Genomic DNA, 20,172 nt, shown 5'->3' with positions numbered 1-20,172 from the left:
GGGGTGGAGAGCGGGGGGGGGAGGGTGAGGGGTGGAGAGGGTGAGAGGGTGAGAGGGTGAGGGGGTGAGGAGGTGGAGAGCAGGGGGGGGGGGTGAGGGAGTGGAGAGCGGGAGGGGAGGGTGAGGGGGTGGAGAGGGGGGTGAGGAGGTGGAGAGCGGGGTGGAGAGCCAGGGGGGGGAGAGCGGGGTGGAGAGCCGGGGGGGGGGGGTGAGGGGGTGGAGAGCCGGGGGGGTTGAGGGGGTGGAGGCTATTAATATAATAAGAACATAAGAAATAGGAACAGGAGTAGGCCATACAGCCCTTCGAGCCTGCTCTGCTATTCAATAAGATCATGGCTGATCTGATCATGGACTCAGCTCCACTTCCCCGGCCCGCTCCCCATAACCCCTTATCGTTTAAGAAACTGTCTATTTCTGTCTTAAATTTATTCAATTCCACAGCTCTCTGAGGCAGTGAATTCCACATATTTACGACTCTGAGAAGAAATTTCTCCATCTGTTTTAAATGGGCAGCCCCTTATTCTAAGATCATGGCCTCTAGTTCTAGTCTCCCCCATCAGTGGAAACATCCTCTCGGCATCCACCTTGTCAAGCCCCCTCATAATCTTATACGTTTCAATAAGATCACCTCTCATTCTTCTGAATTCCAATGAGTAGAGGCCCAACTACTCAACCTTTCCTCCTAAGTCAACCCCCTCATCCCCGGAATCAACCTAGTGAACTTTCTCTGAACTGCCTCCAAAGCAAGTATATCCTTTCGTAAATATGGAAACCAAAACTGCACGCAGCATTCCAGGTGTGGCCTCACCAATACCTTATATAGCTGTAGCAAGACTTCTCTGCTTTTATACTCCAACCCCTTTTGCAATAAAGGCCAAGATACCATTGGCCTTCCTGATCACTTGTTGTACCTGCATACTATCCTCATGCACAAGTACCCCCAGCTCCTGCTGTACTGTGGCACTTTGCAATTTTTCTCCATTTAAATAATAACTTGCTCTTTGATTTTTTTTCTGCCAAAGTGCATGACCTCACACTTTCCAACATTATACTCCATCTGCCAAGTTTTTGCCCACTTAGCCTGTCTATGTCCTTTTGCAGATTTTGTGTGTCCTCACACATTGCTTTTCCTCCCATCTTTGTATCATCAGCAAACTTGGCTACGTTACACTCAGTCCCTTCTTCCAAGTCGTTAATATAGATTGTAAATAGTTGGGGTCTCAGCACTGATCCCTGCGGCACCCCACTAGTTACTGGTTGCCAACCAGAGAATGAACCATTTATCCCGACTCTCTTTTCTGTTAGTTAGCCAATCCTCTATCCATGCTAATATATTACCCCCAACCTACACAACTTGCTAATGATCACCACCTCCACAAGACTCACTGACGTCTACTAGCACTCAAAGCCATCCAATCTTTAAGTATGCCTCACAACAAAGTAGCAGAGCCTGATAAGGTCAAACCATAAATGAGGCTACACTTCCTTTTGAATAATGCGGCGGCTAAACGTAAAAGTTGTTGTCACAGCAGAGTCATTCCACCCCCAGTTGTGAGTAAGCAATGTCGATACCCACTTTTGATGTCTTTTTTGGTGTTTTGTTTCAAATCAATCTGCGCAACTAGAGGATCACCATCTGCTAATGTCAACAGTTTTTTTTAAAACCAAAAAAGGTCAGCTGCAGAAAATTTCAAATTCAGGTTTGAAAAGAAAATCTTCATAAACTTGGTGTGTTACTACCAAAGCTTCTCATGCAATATTGTGAACAGTGTTGACATTTACAGCTTTTAATATTTGCATCACCAATGATATGATATACTAGTCTGATATTAATGCAAATAAAAAGGACAAGTATAATCTTTAATGTTACAAAGTTCAGTCTTTTGAATTTTATGTATTTTTCAAGACCAGCCCATTAAACAAACTGGTAGCAACTACAAATGGGGGATTGTATTCTCACAACTTTGCAATGACAGGTTAAAATGGCAAAATCATTACCACATCTCCATTATGCAGGTATAATATCCCGAATCCGGAATTCCAAAAACCGGACATATTGCGCATCGCTGATGGTCGTCCGGAATTATTGTCCGAATTTTGCGCATCGCAGATGGAGTCGTCTGGAATCCGGAATTATTGTCTAAAACTGGCCATTTTTGAGGCGGCCAAGATGGTGACATCGAGCAGCGAGGGACAAAGAGACTGATTAAAAAGCGCAGCGCCAGGGAGCCGCGGGAATTGGCGGGCAGCGTGAATCGGCAAGAATTGGAGCGGCGTGAATCAGTGAGCGGCGAGGAGCAGAGGATCGGCGTGAATCGGCGAGCGGAGTGAATCAGCGAGGTCCAAAATCCAGCAAAACCCAAAATTCGGCTGAGGATTCCGGATTTCAGACTTTTGATTTTCTTGTCTAAAATCCGGCAAGACCCTAAAATCGGCACAGAATCGGTCCCGAGGATTCCGGATTTCAGATGTTGTATTTGTATAGTACTTTCTAGAATACTGACAAGAAAGTATTTATTAATATTTTACCTTATTAAAATCTTAGCCAGGGCAATACAGCAATTTAGGAATTTAAATGTAAGCATATATTTCGAGCAGCATTAGCATACTGAATGAAATACGCATTACATTTTCTGAACAATTTTATATCTGAATACAAAATATTCTCTGGAACTTCGAATTACTCTTAACATGCAAGAATCATCATCATCATCATCATCATAGGCAGTCCCTCAAAATCGAGGAAGACTTGCTTCCATTCTAACATTAATATATGCAAGAATAAAGGGTTAATGTCCTTATGACAAAGATTATTTAATACCTTTGTGTATGAATAAAGCAGTACTTAGAGAAAGGACAAGTGATTTATTATCACTTAGATCTGGTCAGATGGCATTTTCACTGAGGATTTTTAACACTCGGCAGAAATTGCACTGTAGGCAGAAAGTGCAGAAATTCATGGGATTTAGTGCAACAAATCATTTGTCTTACTTATTTGCAGCCAAGTACATGTTACTGAAGGAAAGACTCATTTTAAGACGCAGTCTCATTAGAAATTAAATGAATGGGAATTTATTAAAATAGCTCTATGTGGTATATGATGCTAAATGCACAATCCTTACAAAGTTCAGTTTTGTAGTTATGTATATACATTAAAAAAAAGATTATAAAGTTACTGGCTTTAAAATAGGCTGCCAGCAATTTTTTTTTTCATTTTCAGCCCTACCCCTTCTGTTTCCCAGTCACTCCCTAATTTGAAAGACAGTGACTTGTCACACCAGTGGTGGATAAGCTGTGGTTATGTTTTGATGGTTACATTTCTTAAGTCAGACAACTTGGGCACAAACTGGAAGTTTATCTTGTCCAAGATCCCTTCCACAATGACCTGCATCCAAGTTAAACTTCTGTAGCCAGGTTGCTGGGAGGTGAAAGAGAGCGGCTAAAGTTAATCATCTTCTGACTTCCTCGCCCTTGCTCTGGGGGTACCCTCCATTCAGCATCATTCCTACTGACAAAAGCTGAAATCTGAAAAGTTGCACGGAAAACAATGGGGACAAACCCATGTCTTGTTGAGGTGGAATGGAGCTGTACCATGCTGCTTTCACAGATAAGTACTGAATAAGGTGTTCAGTGATGTACCGATAGAATTATGTCACAGTCTCATGAAACTGATTTTTAAAATGAAGTAACATTTCAAAAAAATTCTGCTATGGTGGACATTAATTGTTCTGTCCAAAAATGTGGCACAAAAATCAATATAGTGCCATTCCAAAGAAATTTTTGGAACTGAGCCAATCCAAAAGTTCCTCACATCAACAATACCAACTGCCTTTAACAAAATGTGGATAATGCTTCTTTACCAAACTTCTATTAGATTTGCTGAAATTTAACTGATGTTGTTTCTGAATTTTAAACATTAATTAGCATGTAACATCCCAATTGGTCAGTATTACAACCTCACAATATTAAACATTAATTGTTCTCTATAATACCAACACTGCACATATCGATCTATAAATTGCAGTCGGAGGGGTACCTCCAGAGTACGCCTCCGACCCGCGAAACCTTTACGAAATTACCTCCTGGCGCCCAAGCTGCGAAGAGTTGCGGTCTCAGGCCTCGAGGCGTATGGCAGTATAATGGGCCACGGATCCCAGGGACGCAGGTGGTTCAGAAGCGTCCCTGGGATCATATGGGCCTGGTGATCCAATGCCAAATGAAAATACCATTGCAATCATTTATGAAGGGAATCTCCTAATGATATGCAATGGAATCCCCAAATATTTATACAATGTACAGAATTCTAATAAATATAAATGTACTGAATTACAATTTTATTCATATGTTCCTTCATTGCTCCAACAACAACTTGTATTTATAAAGCGGTTTTAACGTAGCCAAACGTCTCAAGGCGCTTCACAAGTATTGAGATAAAAATTTGACATCGAACCGCATAAACAAAAATTAACGCAGGTGAGCTTGGTCAAAAGGTATGTTTTAAGGAGCGTCTTGAAGGAGGAAAGAGAGGTAGGGAGGCGGAGATGCTTAGGCAGGGAATTCCAAAGTTTAGGCCCTAGGCAACAGAAGGCACGGCCACCAATGGTTGAGCGATTATAATCAGGGATGCTCAAGAGGGCAGAATTAGAGGAGCGCAGACCTCATGGAGGGTTTCTGGGGCTGGAGATTACAGAGATAGGAAGATGTGAGACCATGGAGGGATTTGAAAATAAGGATGAAAATTTTGAAATCAAGGCATTGCTTAACCGGAAGCCAATGTAGGCCAGCGAGCACAGGGGTGATGGGCGAGCGGGACTTGGTGCGAGTTAGGACATGGGCAGCCGAGTTTTGGATCACCTCTAGTTTACGTAGGGTAGAATGTGGGAGGCCAGCCAGGAGTGCGTTGGAATAGTCAAGTCTAGAGGTAACAAAGGCAAGGATGAGAGCTTCAGCAGTGGATGAGCTGAGGCAAGGGCGGAGACAGGCAATGGTAGAGGTGAAAATAAGCGGTCTTAGTTATGCTGCGGATATGTGGTCGAAAGCTCATTTCAGGATCAAATATGATACCAAGGTTGCGAACAGTCTGGTTCAGCCTCAGACATGAGTTGGGGAGAGAGATGGAATCAGTGGCTAGAAAAGGGATAAAAACATAATAAAAAAAAACATTAAGGGCTTAATTTTCCCCAATGCCATTTTTTGGCGTACTTGAAGAGTTACGCCTGTTTTTCTTTGGCCCAAATACGCCAAAGAAAAATCATCCAACTTTCCCCGTTTGAATTGTTGATTTTGGCGCCGCGTAGCCTGTCTTTTAGCTTTGGGGGTGGAGTCTAAGATCTGCGTCAAATAGATTGGGTTGCCAGGGTAACGAGGGACACACTGGGGGCTGAGGCTGGAAAGTGAAACATACAACACATTCTGGCCAGCTCACAGCAACCTGCACAAGCAGCTTGCATATTGCAGCAGCTTACCAGCATTAAATTATTAAAGAGTTTATGCCAAAAGTCTATCCCTCCCGGTGCCGGTTGCCACCGCTAGCCCTGGCCGAAAGGCCTCCCTCCCCCCTCCTCCTGGTGCCAGTTGCCACCGCTAGCCCTAGCCGAAAGGCCTCCCCCCTCCTGGAGCTGGTGCCGCTCCTAACCCTGGCCAAAAGGCTTCCCTCCTCCTGGTGCTAGTTGCTGCTGCTAACCCTGGCAAAAGACCTCCTTCCTCCTGGTGCCGGTTGCTGCTGCTAGCCCTGGCTAAAAGGCCTCCCTCCTCCCGGTGCCAGTTGCCGCTGCTAGCCCTGGCCGAAAGGCCTCCCGGTGCCGGTTGCCGCCGCTAGCCCTGGCCGAAAGGCTTCCCTCCCCTCCCAGGTGGTGAGTGCCTTGCTGCTGCTGCTGCCGCTGCCGCCCGAGCCGTGGAACTGCATCTGCTGCGCTGATTCTCTTATCTGCGCTGATTTTGTTAACTGCCCAGAAGGTTTTTCCAGAGTGGTCACATACGCCGTCCTAAGAAAAATTGGAGTAAATTGGAGCTGGCCAAACTTGCTAAAATAGCCAGAATTGGCACGGGTGGCAGGTTACGCCCCCAATCAGGTAAAACAAATCGTAGCCTAAAAAAATCCTACCCAAATGAATTACCCTAGCGCAGAAACTTTGGGGAAATTTGGAGATTTGAATTTACTCCAAAAAAAAAAGGGCGCAGATAATTGGGGAAAATTGAGCCCTATGACTGTAATCTGGCACAATATTAGCATAAACTCAATTAAAATATATGTGCATAATTTTGGATTTTTAAATGTTTTATTTATGCCTTATATATACTCTTCTGCTGATGCAAGCAGGCCCTATGCCTGCTTTTACCAGTAAGAGTTGCATCAGCAATTGATAGGCAGTTGTTGGGCAAATCGCCCAACTCTGCACCAGCATTACTCAGTATTCAGGCGGTTCGCATGAACTGTCAAGGCGTACCTTTATCTGTCATGCGCATGTGGAAATCTGGAACTTGCGGGGCCTTTCAAAGGGAATATGACGCCATCGCAGACGCCACAATCTCAGGGCTACTATTGGTAATAACCACTTTACATTCGAAAATTGTGTTACTGATTGGAAAATCTAACCAATTGTCTGCACAAAAATTAGATTACACAGGTGAAGGAAGCTTCTGCCTGAAATAGGTGAGTGCTTCATTTGAATGCAACTTTCCAGTGTTCCCACCCACCTAATACCAATTCACGTTCGCACTCATTGAAAGTGGGCGTCCAGGGTCACTGGGCTCCAACATATGTCAAAGTGTATTTCGAGAGCTGTGCCTGAAGATGGTTAGGAGCATTTTCAGGCCATTTATCAAATATTTTCTTGCTTTCCATTTTCTGATGTTCTGTATATCATACAGGGATACATCACTGCTTTTGCTTTACACTTGTGTATCCCCACAAACAACGTGCTCAAAGATGCAGTATGAGATTTTACAGCATGTTTATAGGTCACCAGCACAAATCCAATGGATTTAGCCCAACAGTCAGTCGGTTCTGCAGGATGGAATATGGGCAAAGTCAGCTGCTATGACCCAAAGATGCACTCATTTTGGAAAACTGAGATTCAAGGATTCCATAAAGTTTGGGCTAGGTTTTTGTGCCTAGGGATTCCAAACGAAGGAGGTGTAGACTTTGGATAGTGAGAAGTGATTAGGGCATGTACCTTCAGCTATCTGATAATACTAATCTTCAAGTGGAATTTACTGAGTTTTCTATGAGGATATACAGCAAAACAGGCAGGGGAAACTATGTGCAATGTACAGCAAGTAACAAGATTCTGGATCCCATTTTCAGACTTTTACCTCAAGTGGAAAGAAGAATAGATGAAAGAAAGACAATATTAGTCTCATTTAGAATCAACATGATGTTCCTTAAAAGATGTTTGGGATGGGTTGTAGCCCAAGAATGTATTCTGTTATACTTTATCTAGAATGGGCAAGAGACATGTAGATTTATTTTATACAGTAATTGTCTTTTATTTAAAATAGCTTGCTTTCTGGAAATATGTGCCATTATGCAGTTACTTTTTTTTTGCATTTTACTGTATAAAAATGAAAAATAAGTGTAAAATTAAAACAGCATTAATGAGGGCAGTTGCAAAATTATAAATTAAAGGGCCTTTTGGAAGCTACTGAGCAGTGAAATGTTGCCGTCAACTCTTCTGCAAAGCTGTATACCAGATGGAAAATTTATTGTACATCAATTTTTAAAACTTTTTTTTTTTAAACTTAGAAACTTCCACTAGAGTGGTTTTTATTTATATTCTGTGGCATTTTAAAAGGAAGCCAGATAGAAACTACGTTTCCTCTTGTACTATTTTAAGTGACACATCCTTTAAGCCTTTTCAAATTGGTTGCAATCAACATTTTAATTAAATGAATATAAATATATAACACAGAATTACAGAGCTTAACTTGACAACATAACCAATGTTAAAATGAAACAGATTTCCTTTAGACCATAGTAGTGGTTCACATTTAGTTTACTATAAACAGAAAATACGTTTCAGACCTGCGGCCCATTTCCTGTATTCAGTTCCCTTTTAGACACCACAGTTTCAGACACCAGCTTCCTGATATGTGCTTACTGCACAATTACTACTAAAAGGTTCATGTTCCAAAACCCTCCGTGCACACACACCTCACAGTTGTGTTTCAAATTCAGGAACTGCTGCTGTTCCTCTTTTTATTCTACACTGTTTATTTTGCTGCTCTGATGACTACACCCTGTTTTCAAATATAGAGTTTGGAATAAAGTAGAATTTTCGAACATTATACTTTGCAATAAATAATACAATATTTATAATAATTACACGTGGTGTGGTAAGGAAACGGCTCTTTCTTCACATCACTGGATGACTTAAAATAGTTATATGAAGAGATATGTTCCTCAGTTATACCACTGAATGAGCAAGTGATCAATAGTGTAAATGGTGCTTTTGTTTTTTTTTAAGTTTTCTGTTTTCAAATTCACACACACGTATTAGTTGAGCTCCTGTAAATTTTCATTCTCATTGGATGGATAGTAATCTGGCAGAGTGAATTGCCCGCCCAGCATCGAAGCACTGACCACACTCGACCAGCTCCGTTGGACGGGCCACATTGTTCACATGCCTGACCCAAGGCTCCCAAAGCAAGTGCTCTACTCGGAACTTCTACATGGCAAGCGAGCCCCAGGTGGGCAGAGGAAACGTTTCAAGGACACCCTCAAAGCTTCCTTGACAAAAAACAACATCCCCACTGACATCTGTGGATCCCTGGCCAAAGGCTGCCCTAAGTGGAGGAAGAGCATCCGGGAGGGCGCTGAGCACCTCGAGTCTCATCGCCAAGAGCATGCAGAAAACAAGCACAGGCAGCGGAAGGAGCGAGCGGCAAACCTGTCCCACCCTCCCTTACCCTCAACGACTGTCACAGCTGGGACAGACAAAGACTGTAATTCCCGTATTGGACTGTTCAGTCACTTAAGAACTCACTTTGAGAGTAGAAGCAAGTCTTCCTCGATTCCGAGGGACTGCCCATGATGATGATGATAGAACATTATATATTGACATCGATGGAATGGAAATTGAGCGGGAGATCCGTTCCGCCAGATTACGGTCCATGTGATAAAGATGAGCATTTACTCAGGAGAGTCCGGTAAAGTAGGGTTATAAGGTATGGGGGCAGGTGGCATTTGGATCAGGACACACATACTCAAATCAGTCCCCATTTCAAAAACCTTCTATCATTCTGATATTTCCAGTGTCAGCTGTAGCTCAGTGGGTAACACTCTCGCAGTCAGAAGGTTGTGGGTTCAAATCCCATTCCAGGGACTTAAGCACGCAAAATCTAGGCCGACATTCCAGTGCAATACTGAGGGAGCGCTGCACTGTCGGAGGTGCTGTCTTTCGGATGTCCCGAGGTCCCGTCTGCTCTCTTAAGTGAGCATAAAAGATTCCATGGCACTATTTTGAAGAAGATAGTTATCCCCGGTGTCCTGGCCAATATTTATCCCTCAATCAACATAACAAAAACAGATTACCTGGTCATTATCACATTGCTGTTTGTGGGAGCTTGCTTGTGTGCAAATTGGCTGCTGCGTTTCCTACATCACAACAGTGACTACACTCCAAAAGTACTTCATAGGCTTTGAGATGTCCGGTAATCGTGAAAGGTGCTATATAAATCCAAGTCTTTTTTTTTTTAAATTCCTGTATCCACATTTATGATAGAAACTGCCTCTGTAAATGGGTTGTGCTGCCATTACACCCTGAGCTGCTGCAGCACCTCCATTGACAGGAATGTAATTACAGTAGGATAAGTTTACATAGACAGTTCCCATTATAAACATGAATATAGGAATTTCTAATAGAAAAAGTTGACAGGTAGTTCAGGCAGATGTTACATTTTAATACTACATATATAAAACTGAGTATTTTAAAACCATTCAGTAACTTTCTAATAGAACCACAGATGCATTCATGCTGGTGCTCTGGCAAAATACTCTCTCAAGCTGAAGTCCCAGGATACTTCATATCTGATTCAACCATTAAATGATGGCATGCATAATTACAAAAGCAACATCGAGATTAAAATACAATTTTTAAAGATGGTGCGCACTTCAATACTTTATCTTTGTAACCAGAATTTTCATATTTACATGCACTTACCCCTTCACTGTAGTCAGATTTTAAATATAAACATCATAAGTAACTAAATGAAATTTCCATCAAATGTTAAGAAAATTCTTTAAATGGCTAAAACAAGGTGCAAAATTACAGACCAGCAAGAATTCTTATGTATCTGCTTTTCAGATAGTGATGGGGCAAAATGTGGCTATTGAAAAATGACGTCACTGAGAAAGCTATTTTTTTCTTTCTATTAAAAAAGTGTAAAACATTGCAATAATATTTTTACTGGTTTCTCAGGTCCACCATTTCAGAAGCCAGAAGAGGGGGACCAACAAGACTAGGAAACACCCGAGTACTTGACCACAATCCCTCAGTTTAAGGCTGAACAAACCGCCACCAATTTGATTTTGCGGGGTTGGCTCGAAAAAGGGCGATAAGAGAAGGGATAACCAGCCGTGGATAACCAAGGAAATAAAGAGAGTATCAAATTAAAAACGAATGTGTATAAGGTGGCCAAGGTTAGTGGGAAACTAGAAGATTGGGAAAATTTTAAACGACAGCAAAGAATGACTAAGAAAGCAATAAAGAAAGGAAAGATAGATTACGAAAGTAAACTTGTGCAAAACATAAAAAAGATAGTAAAAGCTTTTACAGATATATAAAACGGAAAAGAGTGACTAAAGTAAATGTTGGTCCCTTAGACGATGAGAAGGGGGATTTAATAATGGGAAATGTGGAAATGGCTGAGACCTTAAACAATTATTTTGCTTCGGTCTTCACAGTGGAAGACACAGAAACCATGCCAAAAATTGCTTGTCACAGGAATGTGGGAAGGGAGGACCTTGGGACAATCACTATCAGTAGGGGGGGTAGTGCTGGACAGGCTAATGGGACTCAAGGAAGACAAGTCCCCTGGTCCTGATGAAATGCATCCCAGGGTATTAAAAGAGATGGCGGAAGTTATAGTAGATGCATTCGTTATAATCTACCAAAATTCTCTGGACTCTGGGGAGGTACCAGCGGATTGGAAAGCAGCTAATATAACGCCTCTGTTTAAAAAAGGGGGCAGACAAAAGGCAGGTAACTATAGGCCGGTTAGTTTAACATCTGTAGTGGGGAAAATGCTTGAAGCTATCATTAAGGAAGAAATAGCGGGACATCTAGATAGGAATAGTGCAATCAAGCAGATGCAACATGGATTCATGAAGGGGAAATCATGTTTAACTAATTTACTGGAATTCTTTGAGGATATAACGAGCATGATGGATATGGTGTACCGTATATACTCGCGTATCATGCGACTTTTGAAGACCTAAATTGTAACCTAAATTTGGGGGGTAGCATGATACGCGAGATACAAAATTTGCGGGTGTGAAGTGCTGGCCAAGATTAGGCTGTTAGGCTGTTAAGCAGACCGTATCCACGCTGAATCTCGGCAGGTATCTCCTGGGCTGGATTGCAGCCTCTATTGTCACTTGTACTGTATCTTTGCTGTGGTCTAGAGATCGCCACCTACAACTCCCTCTGAAGTTTGCTGCATTATTAGAGGCTTTAACAATCAAATCTCCATCTATCTCAGCCCATGCTTCTTTTACCCGCAAACACAGTAGAGGCAAATCCGGAGCCTTCATATTCGTAAATGATTTCTCTCCTTCCATCATCCAGTCATTCCATTTCTTTCTTATATTGTCTTTAAATGGCTTATTAATGGATACGTCAAGTGGCTGAACGACGCTAGTCAAGCCAGCTGGAATGATTGCTATATCGGTGTTCGATTCGCGAACAGCTTTCACAACAGAATCCACTTGATGTTTCATGATTCTTGTTACGTGTTGGGTACTTGTTAAACTTGTTTGAAAGCCTAGCCTAGTGGCATCTGGTATCTCAAAAAAGTGACTCGCATGATACATGAGATATATGATAAAATCATGTTTTGGGGACGAAAATTTAGGGGTCGCATGATATGTGCGATCGTAGGATACGCGAGTATATACGGTATTTAAATTTCCAAAAGGCATTCGATAAGGTGCCACACAAAAGGTTACTGCAGAAGATAAAGGTACGCGGAGTCAGAGGAAATGTATTAGCATGGATAGAGAATTGGCTGGCTAACAGAAAGCAGAGAGTCGGGATAAATAGGTCCTTTTCGGGTTGGAAATCTGTGGTTAGTGGTGTGCCACAAGGATCGGTGCTGGGACCACAACTGTTTACAATATACATAGATGACCTGGAAGAGGGGAGAGTGTAGTGTAACAAAATTTGCAGATGGCACAAAGATTAGTGGGAAAGCGGGTTGTGTGGAGGACACAGAGAGGCTGCAAAGAGATTTAGATAGGTTAGGCAAATGGGCTAAGGTTTGGCAGATGGAATACAATGTCGGAAAGTGTGAGGTCATCCACCTTGGGGAAAAAAAAAAACAGTAAAAGGGAATATTATTTGAATGGGGAGAAATTACAACATGCTGCGGTGCAGAGGCACCTGGGGGTCCTTGTGCATGAATCCCAAAAAGTTAGTTTGCAGGTGCAGCAGGTAATCAGGAAGGCGAATGGAATGTTGGCCTTCATTGCGAGAGGGATGGAGTACAAAAGCAGGGAGATCCTGCTGCAACTGTATAGGGTATTGGTGAGGCCGCACCTGGAGTACTGCGTGCAGTTTTGGTCACCTTACTTAAGGAAGGATATACTAGCTTTGGAGGGGGTACAGAGACGATTCACTAGGCTGATTCCGGAGATGAGGGGGTTACCTTATGGTGCTAGATTGAGTAGACTGGGTCTTTACTCGGAGTTCAGAATGATGAGGGGTGATCTTATAGAAACATTTAAAATAATGAAAGGGATAGACAAGATAGAGGCAGAGAGGTTGTTACCACTGGTCAGGGAGACTAGAACTAGGGGGCACAGCCTCAAAATACGGGGGAGCCAATTTAAAACCGAGTTGAGAAGGAATTTCTTCTCCCAGAGGGTTGTGAATCTGTGGAATTCTTTGCCCAAGGAAGCAGTTGAGGCTAGCTCATTGAATGTATTCAAATCACAGATAGATAGATTTTTAACCAATAAGGGAATTAAGGGTTACGGGGAGCGGGCGGGTAAGTGAAGCCGAGTCCACGACCAGATCAGCCATGATCTTGTTGAATGGCGGAGCAGGCTTGAGGGGCTAGATGGCCTACTCCTGATCCTAATTCTTATGTTATGTTCAAGCTGTCTCCATCTCAGACCATAGTGAACATCATGGCTTTCCAATTGTATTCATAGTTTATGTTCTTATTTCTTGAATAGCATAACATTCTGATTATAAGAAAAGTGAACGAAAACATCCACTAAATGTAGCTTTGTTTCACCTCTTAGTTCAGGTCTAAACCAGCTGAGAAGATAAGTAACCTGTAGCTGACCGAGCTAGAGTTATGGGTGGCACTATGTCAGTGGGCCACAGTTGATCAAATTAGCCAAGCTTAAACAAGTGTGATATTTTGGGCTAGTACCAAGCACACTCCCACACAGCTGAGAGTTTCTGAACTCAGAAGGTTGCTGAAGGAAGCAGAGACAAGTGCAGGAATCATAGAATGGTTACAATATCAAAGGCGGCCATTCGGCCTGTCGAGCCCATGCCACCTCTTTCCAAGGGCACCTCAGCTAGTCCCACTCCCCCACCCTTTCCCCGTAGCCCTGCAAAAGGAACAAAAAAGAGAGCAAGAAAAAGTCATCCGTAGGCTGATTTTTCTCACCTGTTACTGGTACAGAGTGGTGGTGACTGAGGACTGGGAGCACTTCACACACTTACCTATATTTGGTGTACAGCCTAAAGAAAAGGGGTGAAAACAACTTGGGGGGAAAAAAATGTGGGGGGGGGGGGGCTGGTGGAGGGATAGGGTTGTATACTTATATTGAGCAAAAAGTGATGAAAATGTTTTTAATATTTTGAAAAACAATTGGATCATTTTGTCTTGGCTTCTTCACAAGAATTTAAAAAAAAAAAAAAAAAAAATCGCAATTTTAATGCAGCTGATTTTGTAAGAAACCATTTGAAAAATCACAAGATGGGTCACAATTATCCCATATTTTACTTGGTTCCAAACTGTGCCGTTGAGTGACTTAACCAAACATTTTCATGATATTTAAAAACAATCTAAATCTGGATTGCACAACCCTTTGCAGCTGATCAGACTTGCGTTGCAAGTTGGCATTCATTGCTAATTTTCACCAGTCATATCCACTTATCTGTGGAAAGACTGAGGAGTTTTTCTTTATTCTGGGTATTGATTTGAAAAGGATTTGAAAAACTCTTGCATCTTGTCTCCCCCATTCTGCCTGAGGCTAAGATCGCGCCAGGCTGACATAACAGCACATGTTCTCATCAAGTTCTTTAGTGGGGCAGCACCGCCTGTAACCAGGAGCGGATTCTTCAAACTGACTGAAAATTCAAGGAGTTTGAAAATACAAATGGAGCTTAGGGAAGCAATCATAGGCCACTGAGCAACTTCAATTAGTTGCATGCAATGTACATTTGTTCTGGGAAATACTCTAAGAGCTGGAAGGGATTAAAGCTATAGTAATTATTTGAAAGCAATGTTCACACCAGTATTTTTTCCAATTATATCACAAATAAAATGAATAATTAACCATGGCTGCAGGACAGGGGAGAGGAGAATTCCTTACCAGCAAAGGGGTTGAGGCGTCGCTGAATCCGAAGCAGAATGGCATCTTTTACTTCTCTCCTCTTCACACACTGAATGCCCAAGTTCTGAAAACTAGAAAATGTGGAGCAGTTTAACACACATAACTATAAAAGAATAATATACTTACTGTTCCTATATAGGAGACAATTAAAAAATATATTTTTGAAAAAACAAATTAAGATAATTATAAGAAAGTGTAAAATAATCTAAAGTCTAATCAAACATTCTGTTGACATATTGTCTGAATGGTTAGCATGAACAGTAGGAAAGATCACTGTGGCAAACAAATGAGTTCTCAATGGAAATAAACTTAACTACTTATTAACTTAACAGCCTCAGCTCTGTATAGGCAAAACTCAATTTCATACTTTTCTCTAACCTTTACTTCAAATATAAATGCTACATATTTTTCTATATCAAACAGAAGGTACGAGCTGTGGAAAATTGTGCAGGAGTCCATTTCTTGACTAATTTGCATAATACTGTACTTTACTGTTTGGGACTTCCCCACTACATTTCCCACATGGAAAAACCATGATGTCATCACAGCATAATGGATGACAACTGGGAAGTACTTATTTCAAAAATGCTGGGTTGGAATAACTCAACTTGTGATTTAGGGAATTAGTACTATAGTGCTAATACTGTATTCATCTATATTATGACTTGCTTTTTGTTACTAACCAATAAAACAGCAGTTTAACCAACTGATAAGTTACTAATCAAATCATAAACCCCTTTAGTATGAACTCTCAAACTACATAAATAGCAGACGGATACCATTTTACCTCATTATAAAATGCCTTTGAACTACTTCTCAACTACATTGTTACACCTAAAATGCACATTACAAAGCACAACATTTGGAGGAGATGGGGTATTAGCATTATTCAGACTAAAATAAAGAGAATATTCTAGTTTTCAAATTGAACTGTTTAGCTTTCACCATTCCTGTTAGCATTTTCAATACACATAGGTATATTAAGTGTACCTTTGATATTATAAGTTGCATTAGTATTGCTCATCATGGAAAGTTTTTTTTTAAACATTTCAAACAAGTCATCCAATATCCAATTAACTTTACTGAATTTCACAAAGTCTGTACCAGCCTGCATTTTTCATAGATTTCAGCATTTGTAATTCACCAAAAGACACCTTAACATGGGAAAAGATTGTAGAAAGTGCAAACAGAAAACACACGCAGTGGCAATTCCCTATTCAAATCAAGTTATAGAAGAATACCACCATTAATACTGTATCGACCAAAGTAAAAACATACATACACAAAATCCACATCACAATTATGAAGGCCATTTGGGCCATCATGCCTGTGCCGACTCATTGGTTGAGCTATACAATTAATCTCACTCCCCTGATCTTTCCCCAGTCCTGTAATTTTTTGGGATTGACTATTTGTACTGTACTTTTTCTGTCTTTCTGCCCATGCGCCCTGTCAAGACTCCGCCCCCATATCCAAGGAGGATTGGAAGATTGTGGCTGGAGCCTCTGCAATTTCCACCCTTACTATTGTCAGTAACCTAGGATGCATCCCATCGGGTGACTTTTCTACTTTGAGGACGCCAATCTTTTAAGTAATCCTCTATCTATTTTTATCCTATCCAATATCGTTACTGTCTCCTCTTTATTGCTATATTGGCAGCATCCTCTTCTCTAGTGAAGACAGATGTAAAATACTAATTTAGTATCTCAACCATGCCCTCTGTTTCCACAAGATGATCTCCTTGTCCCCAATTGGCCCCACCCTTCCTTTCACTACCCTCTTCTTCGTTTTGCATAGAAATTTACTATTTAAACTAAATGGAATCAAGCAATATTGTTGGATCTTTTTCTCATTTAATGTTCCTGCAGTAAATAAACCCAGTAATGGTCACAAAGCTCTCCACTCAGTTCTGTGTACTCAGTTCTGTGTTCACATTCCTGTGATTTTTAAGACAGGAACATCTTAAAATGTTTGAGATATTTTTAAACATTTTATACATACTAACAGTGCAGAACAAAATACATACTTAAAATGAATTAGAATCAAGTACCATGAAGAATAAATGTTTGACTAACTTATGACAGTACAGTTGAAAGAAATGGATTTATGTGCATACTATTATACTTTTCTTCACTTAAGAGTTTGGATTTTAAAACTGACAACCCCAACTTTATGATATACAAGGTCAATCTGTTTACATAAATACAGGTGCTGCTACAATATTTAACTTTTTAAAATTATTTAATATTTACCATAATTTTGTAAAGCTGCACAAAGTTTCTCATTATTTAAAATAAAATGCTTGAGAAAAAATTAGTGCAAATTTAAGCTTTCAAATGCATTCTGGATTAGAATAATGACAATATCATTGTAATACAAATTCCTAATTTCTACAACAAAGGAAAACTAAAATATTCCCTTTGTAACTACATTTTGAGGTATGAAATGGGAATTAAAACTTCACAAAAAAAAACAACACTGGATAAATGATGTCAAGGTGAAGCTTTGAATCATTTCATAAGCAATTTATAAGATGGCATTGATTACAGTTAGAAAAACTTCCCCTCCTCTGCATATCAATTATTCACATTACGGTTTCTTCAAAACAACACACAATAGTCACACTGTAAACAAGCCCAACTGTCAAGTAGTAGTATGAATTTTAAAAGTTTAATTCAATAGACATGAGGGTTGAAATGCCTTTGTGCTATTTTTCAATGCACTGTGTCAAATTTCTGTGTGTGCTCATTTAAGCTCATAATTAAAATAGTACACAGGAATTTGATGTCAATGTCATCATCATCATCATAGGCAGTCCCTACCAGAGCGCTAACAATAACAGAGACACCATAATAATTTGAGAAGCTAGACCATCTGGCAAGGGAAATAAAAACAGAAAATGTTGGAAATGTACAGCATCTCATGGGTTAATGTTTAGAGTAGATCCTTCAGAATGTTCTGGTGAAGGGTCCCACACAAAATATTATTTCCGCCCCCGTCTCCATCCCCCAGATACTGACAAAACAAATAACAAAACACACTAGATTTAAACAAATTATCCAAACAGGAAATACACTGGAAAACTAAGGGATGAGAACAGACAGTAGCAATCCCAAGGTTTATACAAGTACAGGTTATCATCATAGGCAGTCCCTCAGGATCAAGGAAGACTGGCTTCCACTCTTAACATGAGTTCTTAAGTGGCTGTACAGTCCAATACGAGAACCAGTCTCTGTCACAGGTGGGACAAATAGTTGTTGAGGGTGTGTGGGACTGGTTTGCCGCATGCTCTTTCCGCCGCCTGCGCTTGATTTCTGCATGCTCTCGGCGACGAGACTCGAGGAGCTCAGCGCCCTCCTGGATGCACTTCCACCACTTAGGGGGGGGTCCTTGGCCAGGGACTCCCAAGTGTCAGTGGGGATTTTGCACTTTATCAGGGAGGCTTTGAGGGTGTCAAGTACTCGACTTCTAGCACACCCTGATGTTGATAGAAGAATAGTAGAGGGTAGAAATAGGAAAGTACATGCTTTGTAAAATAGATTTTAACCTAGCTTATGTTTTAAAAAAATATATTTGTAGGTGATAAGGAGAATATAAACAATGGGCAGAGACAACAGAGGCAATGGTGAATCAAGGAATAAATAAGTAGCCAGAGAATTATCTGGAAATAAAGAACTGAGACAAAGATTCACATGGACAATGAAAGATAGTTAGCCACATTGTCCGATGGCCAAGCTTGTTTCACTCACAGGAATAATTTATAATTTCATTGCAAAAAATGGCTGCCCAAATGAGATTCAACAGTGAAATAGATTGTGTGCAACAAGAATCCGAGAGCCTGGAAATACCTGTTATCATTCCAGTCTATGACCCAATTTAGTAAGACACCATTTGCTCTTGCTATTCACAAGACCATCAGAGGAATACGGATAACGACGTTCAGCCTGTCTTAACTCATCTACCCAGAAAACATATTCTTCACAGCATTCAAATAATGCCAAGGTTTTTGCCCCTATCCCTCGGCCCACCCACAAGTCCACTCGTGTTGACCACTGTATTTAGAATTTCCTGGTATCAGTCCTAAGATTGCCTTTCGCCAGTTTGAACCTTCGTCCCTTTTCCCTAATATAACATTGTAACTTGAAGCTTCGTTTCAGATTTACCTTTTGCATATGGTTCACTACTTTACATATCTCCAAGTATCCTCTAGCCATCTTCTTTCAAAGATAGAGTTTTACAGTCTTTGTAAATCAACCTATGCATTAGTTTTGTGGCTCTTCAATGCACCACCTCCCATGCTTGAATGTCTCCCTTGCATCTTGACCAAAACTGGACATCGAACTCGAGATGTAATCTGACTAGAGCATTGGACAGTGTAAGCACAACATCCCGTGATATACAATCTACTGATTTTTTTGCTTTGTTGATTGCTGCTCCACAGGGATTGCTTTGTTGATTACTGCCAAGTTAAACACCTAGATATTTTTCAATTTCACCCTTTGCTAATTGGAGATTTTTATGTTTTCAGTTTTTTTTTAAAACTTTTTTTTGGTAGAGAGCAGTATGACATCATACCATAATGTATCTTAAATCATGCATGCCTAGTGAACTTTTGGAAATAAATTAGAGTTAGTGATATTTAATTAACTGTACTGTATTTAGGAGAAACTCCTGAGGATTTAAAAAGTGGCTAGCATTGGTTTAAAAAGGGATCATGAGATATCTAGAAACTATGGAGGTAGGGAAACTCAAAGCAATTTTAAAGAAACACTTGTCAAAGCAAGTCAGTATTGATTCCAAAAAGGGGGTCATATTTAATGAACCTACTAGAATCTTTTTGAAGATATTACTAGCATGATGGACAAGTTTACAACATGATTTCATATCGCAATTGATCGGTTAAAGTAAGGAGTCACAGAACAGAGGTAAATTTTCATTAAGTAAAGTATCACAAGATTAGAATTAGTTTCAAACTGACCATATTTAGGATCTGTACAAATGAAATGCCTCATTTGAAACACCAAAGGCAACATATTGGCAATAGTGCCAATTGCAAGATAATTTATCATCTCAATTGTATGTGTATGCTTGGGAGTTGGATTTTTCAATACAAATTTGTACGATTCATTCAATGAGGCTTTTTTCACAACAGTGCACGTAAAATGAAAGAGCTGACTGGTCAAGTACATAAATCATGGACCTAGAAAAGTTAATTTGACAGTTGAAGCCCATTCTTCCCACAGAGTATATAGATTTTGTAGTTTCACAAAGGAAAAGGTTCTGCAAAACTCTTAAAAAAACATTTGTATTACTCCACTTCATCCCAACAGCAATGAAAATTGGTATTGCTAGCCCTTTTTCAGATTTACACTTTTGAA

General features: G+C 40.6%; 2 protein-coding genes across 3 annotated transcripts in view; one reads left to right on the top strand and one right to left on the bottom strand.

Moving 5' to 3' along the window:
- rel (v-rel avian reticuloendotheliosis viral oncogene homolog) overlaps positions 1-20,172 on the bottom strand; it is a 61,110-nt gene that overhangs the window by 21,133 nt on the left and 19,805 nt on the right. For both annotated transcript variants that reach the window (XM_070889621.1, XM_070889620.1), the window contains one exon: positions 14,774-14,865. In XM_070889621.1, the coding sequence (XP_070745722.1) occupies positions 14,774-14,865 (92 nt within the window). The remainder of the gene's footprint in view (positions 1-14,773; positions 14,866-20,172) is intronic.
- Positions 1-20,172, top strand: part of pus10 (pseudouridine synthase 10) — a 143,314-nt gene that overhangs the window by 117,567 nt on the left and 5,575 nt on the right. The window lies entirely within an intron of this gene.

This window comes from Pristiophorus japonicus, chromosome 9 (assembly GCF_044704955.1).
Source record: "Pristiophorus japonicus isolate sPriJap1 chromosome 9, sPriJap1.hap1, whole genome shotgun sequence".
NCBI classification, from domain to species: domain Eukaryota; kingdom Metazoa; phylum Chordata; class Chondrichthyes; family Pristiophoridae; genus Pristiophorus; species Pristiophorus japonicus.
This window is presented reverse-complemented; position numbering and strand designations above follow the sequence as displayed.